This window comes from Scomber scombrus, chromosome 2, assembly GCF_963691925.1.
Source record: "Scomber scombrus chromosome 2, fScoSco1.1, whole genome shotgun sequence".
In the NCBI taxonomy this organism is placed as follows: Eukaryota; Metazoa; Chordata; class Actinopteri; order Scombriformes; family Scombridae; genus Scomber; species Scomber scombrus.
The window spans coordinates 10,194,211-10,213,179 of NC_084971.1; the positions used below are offsets into that span (position 1 = coordinate 10,194,211).

Below are 18,969 nucleotides of genomic sequence, written 5' to 3' on the forward strand. Positions count from 1 at the left end.
TTTTTAAAGAAAAAAAAGGGATGCATACTGCGTAAAAATAAATGTGTCAAGATGGTAGCTGCTGTTAAATAGAAATCTCTAATTATGCAAAATGTAGGCAAAATTAGAACTCCTGCTGCACAGGAGCAGCAATGCTATCGTAGTCGTGTCAAATGATCTATTTTAAAATTGCAGGTACAATGTGATGTGACAAAGTGAAAGAGCTTATATACAGAGTGTTTAGCAATCTATCATTGGTTATCAAATGCTATGTCAGTTTGTCTCTGTTTAAAACTGGCTTTAAATGTTGTGGCTTTCATCGCTTTTTCTGAGCGTTACTTAATATATTCAATTAACTGTGAAGACATGTCATCAAATATTTCTTATGCATTTCCAAGAAGATGCAAAATATACTGTAGCTGTCATGCAAGGCCTCCAGTCAAACTCAAGAATATCATTATTTTTGTCTTCCAGACTTTCTTGGTGGTTGTGGTATTTCTCCAGTGTGAAGCGCTGTGTTTTGGTCTCTTACTAACTTACAAATGAGGTGAAACATTGCAGAAGCTTCATCCTAACCCTTCACTCAGCCGACACAATCAGCAGACAAACAGTGACCTTTAGTGATTATGGCTTGGTGACTTTTCATAACAAGAGTTTATGAGCTTTTAAGACATGCTGACCTTATTTCTCGCTGTCTATAGAAGGGTCACATCCTCCTTTATGAAAAGACATTTCATCACAAACCCAAGCAACCACTCCCAAACCACGTTCATAAATATTTTACAGAGCAGGAAAGGAATGGTGGAGACACATTTGATAAAACGCTTTCTCACTCCACTCATCTTTTTCTGCAAAGTGTCTGCGAGTTAACTCAGCAGGTTGCCAAGCCCTTCAAAACATCCGATTATTCTAGAAGATGCAAATCATTAACTCCTTATCTAGCTGCTGGGCCAATCGGTATGTAGTCATTCAGATGTTTTCCTGCCGAGTGAATCACGCCACCAGACTCTAAAGGCCCTTTCACCCACCTCCAATGCCGATCGATGAGAGTAAATGAACCAAGGATTCCTTTGATCGTTTGTTTGGTGTTCATCAATAATAATGTTTGTCTTGCCTCCTAAGTTACCTCCTCTGCTGCTCTCTCGCACTCACTCTGCTGCCCCTGCACTCGTCAATTGCACAACCTCCAACATAAAATCTTACCCTGAGTCCAGGTATCACATCACGTTAACTTCTTAATTTTTTTCTACTTTTTCTTCTGTTTCCCTCCCTAATTTTACTCCTGTTCACTTTTTTTCTCCTTTCTTCATCGCACCACATGTGTCTACTGGTGAGCTTTTGGCCAGGTTGCTCATGGGAGCTGGGATATTTTTGTGTATCTAAAAGTATATAATGGTCAGTCTAAAGCTATAGAAAAGTAGTGAGTTTGTGTGAATATGGCGTAGCCTATTCAGAAAAGCCCTTGTGATAGCAAATTCTGTGTTTTGTAATATTTCTGTATGGGGTGTAATAAATTATTATACAACAGTACTTTCTATGGGAAAATACTTAAAATGTGACAGTCTTTGTAAGTATTTATCTTCAACTAAATTATTGTACCTTTTTTTTTTTTTCAATTTGTAGATACATAAGTGATGATGACAAGGTATTGGTAATCATGAAATTAACTGTTTCATCATCAGTCTGATGCATCTTTTAATTTATTGATGTATATACTGTATGTTTGTTGATAAACAGCTTACTTTATTTTGTATATGACCAATAAACATGTTTTAAAATGGAACAGCTTTCGTGTATCTGTGTATTATATAGGAATATAATTTCTTTATCGAAATAGTTTTTTATTATATTAATATTATCAATAGGGTGCTGAGCCCAAATGAAATTATTTTAAGAAGGTATAGGATGCATTTGAATTTAAATTCATTTTAATTTTTTCCACTTTGGTTATTTATCTTGATTAGTGTCATTATCATAGCCATACTCTATGTTGTGATTTTAATTTTGATTAAAGCAATCTCTGCATAACAAATACACAGTATTGTAAAATAGTTAGAAAAGAAGGGGAACAACACATATACTTAGAAAAAATGTGGTTGGAATAAACATACATAATTAAGCCCATTTTTTTGCATTCAGGATTAAAAATATTTGGAAAAAGTCTCCACAGTCGTATGCATCACAATGAAAGCATGATGTAGTTATCGCTGATGGGCTTTTTCCCAACCACATTACAAACTTAAAGTCTGTACTGTTGTTATATTGTAAAAACAAACAACTGAAATAAATGCCTATTTAAAATTGTCTCTATATATTCATGACACACACTCTTTTTTTCTTCAACAGCAAACATTTTGACTTGTCTAACACAGGTGTAACTAACACCTGAGTGCGTTAGTTGCTGCACTGGATTGTAGTGAATGTGTTACTATTGTTACTAATTTCACCGCTGCTTTTCCCGCTGTGACAGGTAAAAAACTTCTGTTGCAGTTACACACTTTTTGACTCCTGTTAAACATTTACCGGTGTATTTGTGATTTGAATGAACAAAGTTTATGTGTATATGTAGTTTTGAAGAGGTGGATACTGTGCCAGTAATAGAAGACAAAAGACACACACCAAATATACAAAACAGCACAATCCTGAGAGGAATTCACGTATTTGTACAAATAATATGATGTATTATTAATGCAAGTTATTATGAAATTGGAGGGTGCCTATAGGTTTATATTTAGATCTACAAAGAACGGCAAACATGTTATTACTCAGTTTACTCCTAGTGTTATTTGACGCCTGCTGAATCCTTTGTTTAGCCAGTCCGGTCTGCAGGGGGCAGTAACGAGTCAACGTCAGCTCTCCTCATCACACACACCGGTCCGGATCATGTAAAAACGTGGAGAGCCATAGTTTTTCACTCGTTGATACAATCGTAATAGCGATATTGTTGACAAAGATAGAGATGTTTAACTTGCTGATTTATACTGGTGTGGTTTAGATTATGTTAGTATTTTTTTTATGTTCTGGGGCGATATTCGTCTTTTATTCTGGTAAATCCGTGTCCGAACTAATAATCCACTGCGGGATTTGTGAGCGCTTCACCGGTTTCCAAACTGTCACTCTGGGAAGAGAGGCGCGATATTTTTCCCATCCGCATTCTATACAGACCCGCCCCTAGTCTGCCTCTGACTGGATGTGGCCGCAATATGCTTACCCTAAGCCAACCATCTCATGCATCATACCTAAACCTTACCAATCTAACCAGTGAAGGCGAGGAGTAGTAGCCAATCAGAGGCGGAGTAGGGCGGGTCTTCTCAGAATGCGGGTGTGAAAAATACGACAGGAGAGGCGGTTAAAAATGTAAACAACGACACACTCTGATGGAGACTTTTTGTATCTGAGCTTTGTATCCTAACGTGTTGCTGTCTTATCTGAAGTAACACCACAGAGCTGCTCTTCTGTGCTCAGCTCTACTATGTAACGTGTTTACAATCTTTTAACCTAAATAATTTGTTATTAAATGCTGACCAGAGCAACGATAGCTAACGCGTTAGCTCGCTAGCTCGGCATCAAGATAACGTTAACATACATTGGTAAACACTTAAACTATCTAACTCGTCTAAGTACCGCATGCTGATGACACTTGATGGAGGACTACGACAACTTTGTGCAGCATCGTCTCTCTCAGTTGAGTAAAAGTGATGTGGAGGAGGAACACAAACCTTCAGCTGCATCCTCTTTCATCCGCTTCTATGGACAGCCCATCCTTCCTCCTCTGGTATGAGCTGTTTTACTTGGTTTCTAATAAAATCTTGATACCAGCTTTTCATTTTAGCTATAAAAGAAGCCTTTACCAGCTTGGTTGGTTGTGAATATAGATATCAATGTCAGGCTATAATTGTTAGATGTGAAATAGTGCTGAATCGTTATTTGAGTGAATGATAATATTAGTCCATTACTCATTTTAATTTTAAAGTACTTCATTCTGTTTTATGTCATTGTAGACTGAATGTATTTGAGATTAGTTAGTTTCATAAAACAAGCATAAGGATGAGGTCGCCTGCTGCTCTGGGTGGTTTTGAGGGCCATTTTTATCTACTTCTGAATATATGAATTCAACGATGAATCCATTTATCTAGAAATCAACAGAATGATCGATTATGCAACTAACCGCTGATTGAATGAAATGAGATCCCACGTCTGCTTTCTACTGATAACAGCTCTCAGGGGAACAGAGAGATGAAATGCTGCGACACAGAGATGCAGCACAGAAGGCTGCAGCCCACAGAAAGTTTAAGGACAATCAAAGGATGGCCTATGTGCAAACTATTCTACACAGTGTTCAGGTAACTGAAGCTGAGATTTCAGCTCTACTCTTGGCAAGTCTAATGTTCCTGCATTTGTGTACCTACCTAATTGTGTGTATGAGAGAAGCTTTGAGTTACACACAGTGGTAATTAAGGTTTAAGCACAAAATACACTAGTTCTGAATGAAAATGATAAATTGCAGACATTTTCTTTTGACAAAATAAAAGTAAACACATTTCCTCTGATCTCTCGATGTCTCATTAACTGCAGCTGAGGAATACGCCAACATTGGAGGAGTTGCTTCAAGAATCGGAGATTAAAACTAAATCTTCATATTCCCATAACATCAATGGTGGATCAGTGTCGCACAGCAGTTTCTCTATAGGGACAAAGGATAGTCTGTCACTCTTTTCACCACCAGTGAGTAAAGGAGAGGATGGCGTTTCTCTTCCTCCGTTGTCATCAACTACATATAGTGCCTTTTTCACCTCTAATGTGACTCCTCAGACAAGTTACCAGGAGGGATGCCTTATTGACCATCACGACAGCCAACAGCTATTTCAACCAAGTTCACTTAATGGTGAGAGCCACCAGTCAGTGTCCTCAGGCTATGTGACCTACGAGAATGCCGAAAACACCACCAGTGTCTCTGAAAGGGTTTATACAGGGAGAGAGAGCCATGGCTTCGGTTCTATGGAGGGAGCTGATGATATGGGTGGCTTTTTCCTTCACAACACCTCTAACACAATCACCAAGATGCCAGATATTATTAGCCACCCTCCCATTGATGGAGAGGAACTGGAGAGAAGCGGACTAGAGTCATCCTTTTGTAATCATTTTATACTTGTTGAAGACAATTGTACCTCATTCCAGGAGGATGCAGTCACATGTGACTACTTTCCAGGAGAAAAATCTGAAACCAGCCATCTGGACAGTACAGAGAGTGAAGCTGACCTTCCCTCTACCACAGTACTTGACCTTGACAAAGATGGGAATTTGGACAGAATCGAGGTCCCAGTGTCTTCGTTAGACAACGGTGACTTCTCAGACAATCCAGAGTTATCTCAGACATTACACTCAGAACAGCATGTCCAGCACGACTGGGGAGAAACAGAACCAGCTGACAACCAGTCAGAAGAAGAGGACTCAAAACTATGTGAGCAGCATTATCGTCTGAGCCTCCAGGCCTTGCTTAAGAAATCTCAGGAGTATCGGAGGCGCCAGCGGATGCTTAGGAGCCAAGCCAGAAACATTAAAATCCAGGAGAGAGCACAAGAACAGCCAAGAGTTGAGGAGCAGAGTCTCTCTGACAAGGAGAATGACGAGTTCCCCTTCAAGGGGACAGTGATTCCAGAGGGGAAGAAAACTAAAGAGATGAGAGGCACTTTTATCCCATCAGTGGAAACTTCACCAAAGAAATCTTTTGAAAATGAAAGGATGATTGGAAGTGAGTTAACTGGAAAAAGAGGGAACTGTAAATCTGAAAGCACACATTTAATAGGAGATGGAAATATGAAGGAGATGACTAGCGCTGAGGAAGAAACAACCTTAATAAATAATAAGCTGAACATTTCACAAGAGGTCATAACAGAACCTAAACAAATCAACAACTTCCTTAAGAAACAGTCGGTGTCGTCAGAAACCTCCCCGGTCCAGGAATCCTTTTACTTGACCAGTGAGCAAAGTACTGGACTGGGCAAATTTTGCACAATCCCAGCCCCGAATTTCTGTCGTAGTCCTGTTCACTGCAGGGGGAGAGCGAGTATCAAAGGTGGAGAAGCCAAGACCTCGAAGGGGAAAGTTTATCTCAATAACAGTTTGAATGAAGTCTGCAAGGTTGAAGACGGTAACCTGGGAGATCAAAACTGTCAGAGTACAGCAGTTCAGCATGTGGTTGAAGGTGATGTAACAAGTGTTTTAGCCAAGAGTTCACAGCACATAGATCAGCTTGAGTCAAACCTGTCCAGTCTGAAAGTTCTGATCTCAGATCTGGAGTCCACGCTGACAGAAAACCTTGAGAATAGTAGCCAAACAGAGAGCAACCTTCATAGCGACGTCTGCTTGGAAGGCGTCAAGCACACAGAGCAAATTAAAGATGATAAATACATACAGCTCGGTCAAAGTGATTGTGACTATTGGGAGGACAAGCTGACGGATGATGGTGATAGCAGTGATGCGGAGCGAGACCAAATGTGCAGGGAGTGGCCGAGAAGGCAGTCATCTGACAATTGCAAGAACATGCACGAAGATTCAGGACCTGAACCAAGCATTAGTGACACAGATGACATTTCTCTCATCCTGCAGGAAGAAGGAAAAGAGGCAGTTCATTTAACAGAGCTCAGGCTTGTCAAAACCTTAACTACAGAAAGAAAAAAGGAGAAAGTTGCAGATAAGGAAGGACTAACCCAGAGTTATGGACAGCCAGGCTTCTATAGAAAGCAGACACAAGCTAAATGTATCCTCTCTGCAGCCCAGCAGATGCGCATTCCTGATGTATTCCGAAACGCTCCATCTGAAACCCTGGCTCTACATCATGTCTCCATCCTGTCAGATACCAGTAACCACCCAGTCGAAAGGAGGAATGAGCCGGCCGTCGAAGGTCACGACTCCACCCGCTCGCCATCTCTCAACCAGTCATACGACGTGGACACACCGTCTGGACTGTGGCTCCTCGAAGGCTCCGCCTCTGACTTGGGCTCAAAAGGTCAGCGTGTTCAGGAGAAGAATCTGACCCCAGAGAGTGGGGGCGAAGGTCAGGGTTGGGTATCCAAGGTTAAACGGAGGTTGCTCATGCACCTTACGGAGGATGGCCTGGACAGGAGCGCAGATACCAGCAGAGGAGCCGACTCTGACGTCAGACCCAACTCCAGCACTCCCCGAGGTAAGAACAGGACACGGAGGTTAAAAAAGTGATTCAACTTCAACTTTATGCCATATTCTGTTAAAAAAATATGTTCAAAACTTTAGATGGAGATCAACAGTCCAATGTGACACAAAAACCAGACATGAGAACAAGAACAGCAGTACAAACATCTGGAGCTGATCCACAGAGTTTTTAATGGATCTGTACAGGCTCCTTGTTTATATTAGTCGTACATTAGCACAAATATATACTGTTACGAATACATTTGAAAGAATGGCACTTAGTTGTAAACCAAGTGTTCTGCTGTGCTAGTTGGGTTTTAGTCTTGCCACCTGTTTATCTTCATACGTGACAACGAATTGTGGTATTAACTGGCTTTAGCTGCAGTGCGGTGGAGTGAAGGTCATGGCCATCAGAAGGACAAACAGGAGCAACTAAAACAGGCCCACGCTGCTCAGGTCAGAGCCCTGCAAGAGGAGCACAGGAGACAACAGGAGGAACTACTACAGGTGAGACAGACACATGTGGACAGAAAGGATATTATTGATAAACTGAATAATGACAGATATGTGTACCAGATATGTCTACAACACTCGATATGGCACAAACAGAGTCACACTGGTGTATCCTCCATCCCATTGGCCCACTTCTTGCATTAGATTGCATCACTTGCTGCTGTACAGATCTCACAGTACGTAATTCCTGTACAGCAGCCATAATTCACTTTACCAAGGTTTCTAAACTCCACCCAAAGTCACCTATGAGAAATGAAGAATTAACGTCCATTTCAGTGTATCCATATTTTAAGAATAGGCTCGCAGCACTTCTCAACCTATAAGAATTCACTAAGCTGTGATATTACACTGACCCTAAACGTTCTTGTGAAACTGGAAGACAACCTTTTGAAAGGCTCTGGCGCTGTTCCACATGCATGCAAGCACACATCCTCACAAACACACACACGCACACACACACACACACACACACACACGTTACTCTACCTGCTCAAGTGTGCTGGTGGAGACCCGGGTCGTGTGCAGACTACAGACATCTGCTCATTACAAGAGACCTTCAGACTCTCCCCAGTAAAAAAAAAAAAAAAACACACAGGGATTCTACCATAAATGTTTCATTACATCCCTAAGAGGCGAGCTGGCATGGTCCCCTGTTTCTGTGTGAGTGCGCGCGCGTTCGTGTGTGCGCGCATGCAAGACTTCAAGGACGCCTGCTGTTCTTTGGCAACCAGTTCTCCCATCTTCTGCTTGTGTCTGTATTTGTTCTTGGTCGGCGTCCTTGCCCTATTAATCACAGTCTCTATTTAATTTATGTACCCTTAACAACAATATAATTAACATAAGCCGTTTATATAAAAAGACTTCTTTTTTGACTCCCCTCTGTCCCTCCATCATTTGTGATGTGATGAGAGAGCGAGCCGGCTGGACGCTTTGGTAGAGGGAGGAGGGGGACCGAGGGAATTGACACAGAAAAGGAAAGGATAATTTGTTTAATTCATGAGCGTCTGTGGTTAAGTGCCAGATCGTCCCGCCGAGTGCCACCACTAATGGTCCCTTCTCCTTCTCTCTTTTTTTCTCCCCTTCTCTTCTCATCCCTCTCTTTGTTTTGTCTCATACCTCGTCTAGCGTCGTTTTTTGTTTTTTTTAAAACTCTGGCTGTATTTATTCTCTCCATCTCTCCTGTCTCCTCTTCTTCCACATCATCCCTCTCCTCCTCTTCCTCCTCCTCCTCTCATCTCATCCCTCTTGCCTCTGTGCCCCATCTCTCCCCTCCTGTCTCTTTCTCTCTACCCTCAATTAATTTCTTCCTCCTGCTTCATTTGCTGTCCTTGCCAATTCAATATTTTCCAACCTTGTCCGCTTCCAAATGCGCACATGCGTTCCTGCACATGCACATACACACGCACTTCTTTTATTCCTTCCTTTTAACCTCATGTCTCTCTCTCTCTCTCTCTCTCTCTCTCTATGTCTGTCTGTCTCTCTCTCTCAGGCCTTGGCGGCGCGTTACCATCTCCTCCAGAGCGTGTCCCTCCCTTGCTCCATGTCAAGCTCACGTCTTGGGGACACAGTGACCTTTTCTACCCTCTCTCAGGTATTACCGTTACATTTGTTCACTAATGTCAGTGATGCAAAAAGCTTGTCCTGTTTATTCTTTCGTCCTCGGGATTTTTATTCATCACCAGTTGGCAGACACGCTGAGGTGAAAGTGATACTTCCCCTCAGATGTCTTAATCCTTATCAGTAACCTACATCATCTGTTATTGCTCCTCTAAATGCTACCCCACCACCAACAGCTTTAGAATCAACAAGTGACTGACGGCACATCAGCTCCTTATTATTCCGCTTATTATAATGATGAGCTGCAAGTCCACTTGTGTTGATGCGCTAAACAGATGCCAACCAAAAGACCTTGAGAATCTGCGTGGGAAATTAATTGGTTGTCATTGATGGAATTAGCATTCTCCTCTCTCTTCCCCTCTGGTCCTCATTATTCACCCCTCTCATCACTCGTTCTCTTGCCTCTTCCTCCTCTTCTTCAGCCCTCCAGCTCTCTCCCAGAGCGCTGCCGCCCCCTGCTGTTAGCAGCTGCAAAAGGTTTTTTAACTCGCAGGCTGCTGAGGACCGACAGAGTGGCGCAGCTGGTGCGCACCATCGGGGTGAGTAAAGACAGCAGTGTCACATCTGCTGCGGTCGCACTCGTCTTATTATCATAAAATGAAGAAAAACGGCTCTTATGAAGATTTTGATTTGTTTTCATAGAAAAAAGCACAGGTGTTATTAATAACATTAACGATTGCTCCATTCTTATTCAAGCGCGCCAGTAAATCAGAATGCACAATACAGGACGTTGATATTGAAGCTGCTAATTTTATTATTTACACCTGTGCTTTTCCCACTTAGATGTGTTAAAATGAAAAAAGTCATACTGCAGCTGTAAGCGGGTGTGTGTTTTTTTATACACGCAGGACACGCAGCAGTTCCTGCAGGCCTTCCAACAGCAGAGCCCTGGCAGGGGGGGACTCTGTAGCAGACAGGACCTTTTACTGCAGGAGAGAGTCACTCTTCAGGTATTAATGCAAACACATGTTGTATCCATCTGTTAACCTCTCTCTCTTCTTCTCTCATACACTGCCAATGAGCAATTATTCCCCACATTAGCAGTTAGCGCAACAGACACTGTGATTACACACATTCATTCAAACCATCATCTGCTGTGTAATTGTTTCGCCCCTCCAGCTGCGCGCCGCACGTTACGAGCTCTACGACGTATTCTTCAGCCTGTCAGCCGAAGAGAGGATGCAGCTGATCAGCTGGGACAGAGAGCTGGAGAGAGAGAGAGAGCTCAAGCGACAGGTGACCTTTTGTAAAGCTTTGGTCCAACTGAACAAATCTTACATTACACCAACTTGGCCAAATATAAAACATTGTACAGAAATATCAGTATGAAGTCACATTTATTCACATATTATCATTTATTTTATTTTTATTTTTTTCAAAAAGTATTGCTTTCACACTCCTTCATGATGAGTGTTGCTGGTGGTGATGACACAGATTTAAGTTGATTTGTTTTTTCCCATCGCAGCACTTTAGAGTTGGCAGTAAAGATTAAAATATTGTGTGGACATTTCCTTTCTACTGATGCATGTTACTGGGGGAAAGTGCAGAGGCTAATACATGTGCACATGTGTGTATTTGTTATTCAGAGTGGGCACACACACCAGCCCAGAGGGAAGAGCTCCCTGTCAGCTGCAACGCAAAAATCGCTGGAGAGGAAGAGAGGAATGATGTGAGTTTTCACCTGATCTGTTTTCTTTAGTGCTGTGAATAACAAACATGTCTTTCAAGTGCTTGTGTTTATATGTGTGCGTGTGTGTAAGGTCACATGTGAGGAAGAAAGTAAAACAGAACTAGGTCATTACACATGACATGAACCCAACGTATGAAAACATTCAAGATCTGCAGAAGATTTAATATGTTGTGTATATTTTTATTATGCAGTAAAGACATTTTTCCGAGGCGTTCCTATGTGGTTCAGAAGGCTTAAATAGCAGTGTTCAGGTTGGCTTTTTTTAATGAAAGTACTGCAGGCTAAGAAAATCTTTTTTTTTTCTTAGGCTGTACCTTTGTCAGCAGCTAAAGCCTGTTTTCTCTCCCCTCCAGGATCCAGAAAAAGGCGGCGGAGAGGCACAGGGGAGTTGTGACGAGGACTGGACTCAAGACTGGATTCTCTACCGAGCAGCCTCTAGAAACCAAACGAGGGCAGTTCAGAGCAAATCCTCAGAGGGTCCCCAAGAGCACTTACTCTTCTAGACCCCGATGACACTTTCCTAATTGGCCCCAGTGAGGACTCCTAATAAGGCCTCCAGCGATTACATGAATATTGAATAACATAGCATTTGAGTTTCCATATCCAAAGTCCAAATTAAACACAAAGTTATGCCTGTTGCCCACTAATATTTCATAGTACTGTAGTTCTCCAAATAGGCTGTAATACAATAGTGACTACAGCTGACACTGTGGAGACAAATATTACAGAGTAGTTTTATATTTGAAACACGGCTAAGAGGGGTAGATACAACATCACTACAGCCATTATTACTGGCAGTAACAGAGTGTTTTCACCAGGTCTGCTTCCTGTCTAATTGTTTTTTTTTTGTTTTGTTTTTCAAATTTTTGTGAGTTACTGGATTATTTTACTTTCTCGGGCCTGTAAAAATCAATCAATCAATCTGTGAAGTGACTTTTCTGCAAACTGTTTAAGACTCGTAGACATACAACTTGTTATTAAGGGGTCACACATTGAAAAGCAATCATCCATGTCAGTGAGCCTGCACGTACAATACAAGCACCCTGAAACTGGAACACCTTACTGGAAAGCAGCTATGATTAAGGTTACTAATTACACCTGTGTCTATCCTGCTATGATAAAATGTCTGCTGTGAAAAAGGCCAATGAACAGTGATTAGTTCAGCTGTTTTTGCATACAGTGTTTCTCCAGTTATTAAATCTTCTCTGTAAATTGGACTAAATTATTCAGTTCCTTAATATTTATGATCCAAGTTCATTGCAGCCAAAAAGTCCACATGTATTAGTTCACAATGACCCCCTTTTAGTGTGACTGTAAGTATTTAGTTTGATTTATAGTATTTTTGTGTTAGTGTTAATGCTAATACTTGAATAGTGTGTTACTCCCACGTGTTGCCTTAAATATTGGGGTTACATATAAGCCAAAACACGCCTTTGCATTATTATTTTTTTAATTATTATTTGCGATTTTGGACCTGTTTGTTATGTTATTTATTTGTATGTTGTTGATAATAAATGTGTTTTTAAACCTGAATGTTGTGAAGTTTGTGAGTGCTGGAGCAGACTCCAGGCAGCAGGGGGCGCTGCAGGCCGTTTCCGCTCATCTTCATACGGACAACATCCGGCCCGGCTCTCGCTCGCTGGTCATTGGCGCTGTGAGCTTTGTTTTGAATTCAGGAGATAGCTGCTTATCAGCTGATTAAAACAGGATGGCAGAAGAGGCAGACGGCGGAGTGTCTTCACGGGCGGAGAGGAAAGCGTTAGAAAAAGCTAAAATACTGCAGCGGGAGAGCGAGAGAGAAGTCTTCAGACTGGTAAGACAAGAAAACAGCACATTTAGAGCCAGTTTTGTGAAGCTAGCTGGCTAAAGCAGCAGTTTAATTAGTGTATACATGTAGTGTTTCTGAAGTGTTTCTCTTCTCGGGGGTCCCTGGAGGTTGGACGGGTCCTGAAGAAACCAGAGGCTGAGCGGTCAGAGGAGGAGGCGGCCGTGCTGCAGCTGCACAGAGACACTGTGGAGGAGCTCTGCAGGAGAGAAGTCCGCAGAAATCTGCTCAAGAGGAAGCAGGAGGAGGTGAGACTGCCAGGCCCCGATCTAATAACCTGCTGGGAGGCCCTAGAGCAAAAACAAATTAGGGGCCCCAACCAGAATCAGAACCTGGTTTATTGCCTAGGATGTTTACAAGGAATTTGCATTGGTGTTGTTGTGCATAACAATCAAAAGCATACACAAAATTAAGTATTCCTAAATAATGTTTAAAAAAAAAAAAGAAAGAAAGAAAGTTAAAATAAAATATGTAATATTTTAAATTAGAAAAGCTGCACCAAGTTTAAATTTTAAATTGAAGAGAATGAGATGAACTAGTACATCCTCTGCTGAACCTTCTTGGTGCAGCTGTCCCAAACATCCTCTACCCTCACCCTCTGATCTGCCGTGTATACTGGTTTATAAATGTCTTTGTAAACACAACATAATAAAGGGACACACGCAGTGTTTGCAGAATATTATCTGCAAATAAAATTAAACCAGATTTTCACACAGGCCCTGAGTCTATCCTGAAGGCTAGTTAAATAAAGTTACAATGGTAGTACTAGAGGAAAAAGCCAGGGTCTCTTTAAAGTCATATGGTTTCACCTCATTGGTGAAAGTAAAGGATAGTTTCATAATTTTTCAAGCCTGTCCTAAAACAAAACAATACAATGCAAAACAATAGTCAGGTGTCCAAATGAACATTAACACATGTTTGTCTTGCCTCAATCATTTTTCCTGTTCATACTGGGCGTGCACTTTATGATTGGAGACAAAATCCACTTCCTCCCTCTGTGCAAAAATGTATTTAAAAGTTTATGTGAAGCTAATATGAAGCTTGAGCCATCCAAATAAGTCAAATCCAGATGATACCTTTCAAAGTTGTTGTTGTCTTAGTGCAAGATTAACTCTTTGTGACGATATTTTCACTGCAGTTGAACAGAAAAACAGGCGTATCCTCATATTATCCTCAGATAAACTTCGAAATACATTATTGCTCCTGACATCAATTTTGCGCCCCACCACTGACATCGTAAAAGCATTTGGAGTGAATTTTTAATGCTCAGTATGAACAGGAGGAATGATTACAGTGAACAAAACCTCTTTCAATGTTCATTTGTTCAGGATTAAACAATCACAGCTCACGCTTCAGTCACACACGCACCGTAATCTGTTCAACAACATGCCGCATCCTCAGTACACCTGTAACCAATTATACTGTACACACTGTGAATACATGGAAATTAAATGAATAATCATAAACAGCGTGGTTTAATCACTGTCAGATCCTCCAAGATACTACAATACAGTCTATCGTTTTTAAAGATAGGGAATTATCTAAATCAGTACTACTTGTCATAAGTGAATAATTTAAACTCAATACATGTTGCACTGGGGAAATAATGAGATGAAAAAATGGGGTGTGGCTGTCATTTTTTTCTCCTTTACTGCCTGCAGGTGTTTGATGATGCTGATGAGCTGAAGAGTAAAGTCAGAGAGCTGGCTGCAGCAGTCAAACAAGCAAAACACTTTGTGGTTTACACTGGAGCTGGGATCAGTACGGTAAGCCAAACTCTGAACAATCACTTTCCCTTTCCTCTTCTCTGTCATGGGATTAATTACGTGTTTTATTTCAGGCAGCTTCCATCCCGGATTACAGGGGCCCTAATGGGGTGTGGACACAACTACAGAAGGGCCGAACAGTCAGGTGAGATGTGAGGTCTTTACAGTCATGTGATATTAACTGCTAACGTTTTTCTGAAGCGAATTGAGCTCCACTGTTATCATCATTCTTGTTTCTCTGTACAAACAGTTCGTCTGATCTGAGTAAAGCCGAGCCAACCTTCACGCACATGTGCATCAGGACACTTTATACGGAAATGTTGGTATGTAAGACTGAGTCTGAGACATAGCAATGTTTAATGGTAGGTGTTTCATTGTTATTTAAATTTACTCATATGGTTCTTTGTCTATAAAGGTGAAGCATGTTGTGTCTCAGAACTGCGATGGACTTCACTTACGCAGTGGTCTTCCCAGACACGCCCTGTCCGAGCTCCATGGAAACATGTTTATTGAGGTGACATACAGACACACAAACACACACACAGATACAAATACAACAACAACTGTTACTTCTAATCACTCTTTTAGTCTTAAATGAAAACACAGACGTGTTTGATGGACATTTAATATTTGCTATATAAAACCATGTACACTTCTTATCCTTGGTTTTTGTTTGTTTGTTTGTTTTGGGGTGGGGGGGGGGATTTGGTTATGGCTCCAGTAGCTGTCAAAAACATGCACAGTGAACTTCAGGGTACACACAGCATCCAGCAGAACATTCCTTGCTGCTGATTTGAAAACTGCTTTTGGACTTCAGTAAATCCTGACTGAAAGCCTCCTGCTGCTACAGATCCAGCTGTTAAACATGTCTAAGTAACTTCTTGAATATTGATGTTGGCCTGCTTTGGGCTAAGTGTGCATTGTTTTCACAAGATGGCTTAACATGTGTGACAAGGAGAGGAGACGAGCTAAGAATAAGGGAATAAAACCTCATCATGATATCTCCACATACAGATACATAATGCTATTAGATGCTGTTGCATTAAAAATGCCAAGAGTTGCCACTACATGTCTCAGATGGTTTTACATATTTTCATTATTTTGGGATTTTGACCCATCTTTTTTCAGTAACCCTTACATGCTGGTTTTGAATCTGTTCCCCAGGTGTGTACGTCCTGTTCCCCTGTCAGGGAGTACGTGCGTTTATTTGACGTGACAGAGCGGACGTCGCTCCACCGCCACGGGACAGATCGCAAGTGCATCCACTGTGGCGGTGAACTCAAGGACACAATAGTGCACTTTGGAGAACGCGGGACGTTGGAGCAACCTCTCAACTGGAACGGAGCCACAGAGGCTGCCAAGAACGCGGACGTTATCCTCTGCTTAGGCTCCAGTCTGAAGGTAGGTTCTATAAACCACATCAGCCTGTGGTGCGTCAATAAATGTAATGTGGTTCAGTAAAATGGGATGTAGATTGAGCAGGTTGACTGTGGACAGATGGCCATAATGGTAATAATTAAGTTTATTTATTGTAATAAACTGAAAATTGACTTTATTATAAATAAGACAGACTTACATTATGACTCATCTCTCCATACTGTGATATAACATTAGTTTCCCTCCACTACTCAACTTAAAACCCTGTTCGTACCATCCAACCCCAACTGTTTATCTTTTTGCTCTCTGCTCTGCGTTGAAGACTGTTCAGACAGTACAACATGTGTTGCAACCTTTGACACCAAAAACCCTGATAGACTCATAGTTGTTATTATAATATCAGTGTTAATTAATTTGAGATATTCCCATCTTTCATCTGATTGCACTCAGACTATAATCTTAATTGTAGACTGATGTAATTATACTATGATCTTTAGTTGATGGTTTGTTTGCTTGTAGCGTCTTTTTTCGGTGCAGTGAGCTCAGTCTCTCTCTGTCTTGTAGGTGCTGAAGAAATATGCTTGTCTATGGTGCATGAACAGACCAGCAAGCAAGAGGCCCAAACTCTACATTGTCAACCTCCAGGTACACTTTTAAAAAAAAAATTTATGTGATAAAAATGCAAATGAATTTGAAATACTATGAAAGTATACTGCTGCTAGCTGATTGTGTGTTCGTGCTTTTGTTGTAGTGGACCCCAAAAGATGATCTGGCCGTACTGAAAATTAATGGCAAGTGTGACGATATCATGAGCCTTCTCATGGAGGAGCTGAACGTTCAGGTTCCTGCATACGACAGGTGAGGACCATAAGAACTAATTATAGATATTATACACAGAAAACCCAAACATATTTGCCTCACTAATATAAAATTAGCCACTCTCATTACAAGAGGTACAAGCACGATACTCACAGCTAAAACACTCTTATACACACACACACAGACACACACACAGAAAACACACAAATTAGACAAATGTTTGACTCTCAATTTAGGTTGTCTCATTCTGTCTCCTCAGGGTGAAGGACCCGATCTTCAGCCTGGCCACACCACTGCGTCCAGAGGAGGTAGACAGCTATACTCGTGACCTCATATCTCCCCCAGCTGGGCAGGAGGACTGCTCTGGGGACCCCGGGGACCAGGCAGAAGCCACAGCTGTGCAGGGCGGCTGGTTCGGACGAGGCTATGGCAAAGGAAGGAAGAAGAAAAAAGCTGCATGATCATGCCAAATTAGCAGACTGTATAAATTATAGTCAAGTATGTTATGATTAATCCCAATGAGTGATTCAACTCTCAGTCCCCTGATGATGATGAGATGGATTTCAATCTTTAGGGTGCTGTTATGTTTATGATGTGATGTCTTTTGGCTACTTTGGTAACATTAAGTGACATGCAGTGTGTGTGTGAAGGGAAGTCTGGATTTTTGCCATATGAAAATGGCACTTTGCATCATGACTATATTATTTTATACAGCATTCTGAGTAGAAGGAAGATCTATCAGTGGCTCCTGTTATGCTGCTGTTGTTTCTTATGTTACTGCTTTTACGGCAGCTAAGCTAGCTTGGTTAAAATCCAAAGAAAGTTCTGAAACCACTCCTGTAACATAATCCTGTCTGCTTCCCCTTTTATATACTCCATATATCACAAACACTCATGTTTTTACAGCAACCTTCAAAGGCTGCAGTTTATTGAATGAGTCAGAACACAAGATTTTTTTGTGGAGTGTCGTTTTAAATTCTATTTAATGTGTATTGGATTATTGTTTTTTTACCAAGTTGGTACATTACTTTAGATAATTTAAACTGCATTATATAGATGCAAATGGCCATTGAAATACTGGTGCCTGAAGTGTTAGATTGGTGGTATTGTGGAGATGCTGTTTTATAAGTGACAGATAGAAAAACAGCAGCACACTAATAGCCAATTGTCAAGTTCTGTGCTGCCAATTTTTACTGAGAAAAGATTTTCAAGGAGGTCAAACATTTGCTACATGTAGAGAAAATCATATTTTTGTAGTCTTTTTTCAAATGTCATTGACTTGAATTGTTGAATGTACCTTTTCCAACAGAGCTCATTTGTGTTGATTGTGACTGAAAAGGTATTTTGGTTTACTTAAATTATTTCCTGACTTCACAGTTGACTTTCACTCTGCTGTCAGTGATTCTCAGGTTTGCAGGCTAACACAGTACAAACCCTGGTTTACTGAAGTTGTTGATTTTGAGTTTACATTTGTATCTTTTTTTCTGCAGACGATGCAGATACTCTCCTGCTGTCACCCCTCTGTTACAGCAGTGTAAGAAGGAAAGCTGATTTTGAGTTTTGACTTGAATTTTTTTAATTATTTGTTGCTTTGCATCATGTTAAGTTACTGTTTGCCTAGCAGACAGAAAATGACCAAATAGGTATCTATTCATTTGTGTCAGGAAGATCCAGTAGTATTACTAACAACATTATGTACCTTAAAGTGTCAGAGATTCTGAAAGGCCAAAGTAGTGATGGTGAGCTAGTGTTCAGCATTCCTAAACCTCCCACCAGTGCTAAAAGTGCATGTGAAGACTCATTTGTTTCCTCTGTGTTTTACAAAAAAGAAAAATGTTATATTTGTGAGACAATAAAGTGTTTTTCATTCTAAACTATCATGAAAATCTGCATTTTTACTGTACTGCCTCTTGCTCTGAGTAACACATTATTATTAGTAATAAAAGTATAATCCACTTAATTTATTATATATACTTGACTTGATAGGTAGCTATCAAGTCTGGACTAGTTTTTTTATTTACGTCATGTATAATTAAATTGGTTGAAATAGCGTTCATTTATTATATCGACTGTTGAGTACATACCCAAAACTGAAGGCAGTCATTGTGCTATATCTAAGATTTTTTAGGCATATAGTCCATACTGTGCCTGTGTGCTGACTCTTGTCAGTAGTGTTTAAGAATTAACTTCTGTCATTCGACTTGTTTTGCTGC

General features: G+C 40.9%; 2 protein-coding genes across 2 annotated transcripts; both read left to right on the forward strand.

Moving 5' to 3' along the window:
• Window positions 1–3,339: 3,339 nt before the first annotated feature.
• On the forward strand, window positions 3,340–12,455 carry cp110 (centriolar coiled-coil protein 110). The gene is made up of 10 exons (XM_062440848.1): window positions 3,340–3,754; window positions 4,197–4,322; window positions 4,555–7,165; window positions 7,529–7,656; window positions 9,152–9,253; window positions 9,702–9,818; window positions 10,128–10,229; window positions 10,399–10,515; window positions 10,866–10,948; window positions 11,323–12,455. Exons 1-10 carry the CDS (start codon window positions 3,623–3,625, stop codon window positions 11,480–11,482), a joined length of 3,678 nt encoding a protein of 1,225 aa, XP_062296832.1. The 5' UTR covers window positions 3,340–3,622; the 3' UTR covers window positions 11,483–12,455.
• A 222-nt stretch (window positions 12,456–12,677) lies between these two features.
• On the forward strand, window positions 12,678–18,597 carry sirt7 (sirtuin 7). Its single transcript, XM_062427112.1, has 10 exons — window positions 12,678–12,782; window positions 12,905–13,042; window positions 14,456–14,560; window positions 14,635–14,705; window positions 14,811–14,883; window positions 14,976–15,074; window positions 15,725–15,961; window positions 16,502–16,582; window positions 16,689–16,795; window positions 17,016–18,597. The coding sequence occupies exons 1-10, from the start codon at window positions 12,678–12,680 to the stop codon at window positions 17,215–17,217; spliced, it is 1,218 nt and encodes a 405-aa protein (XP_062283096.1). The 3' UTR covers window positions 17,218–18,597.
• The last annotated feature ends 372 nt before the right edge of the window (window positions 18,598–18,969 follow it).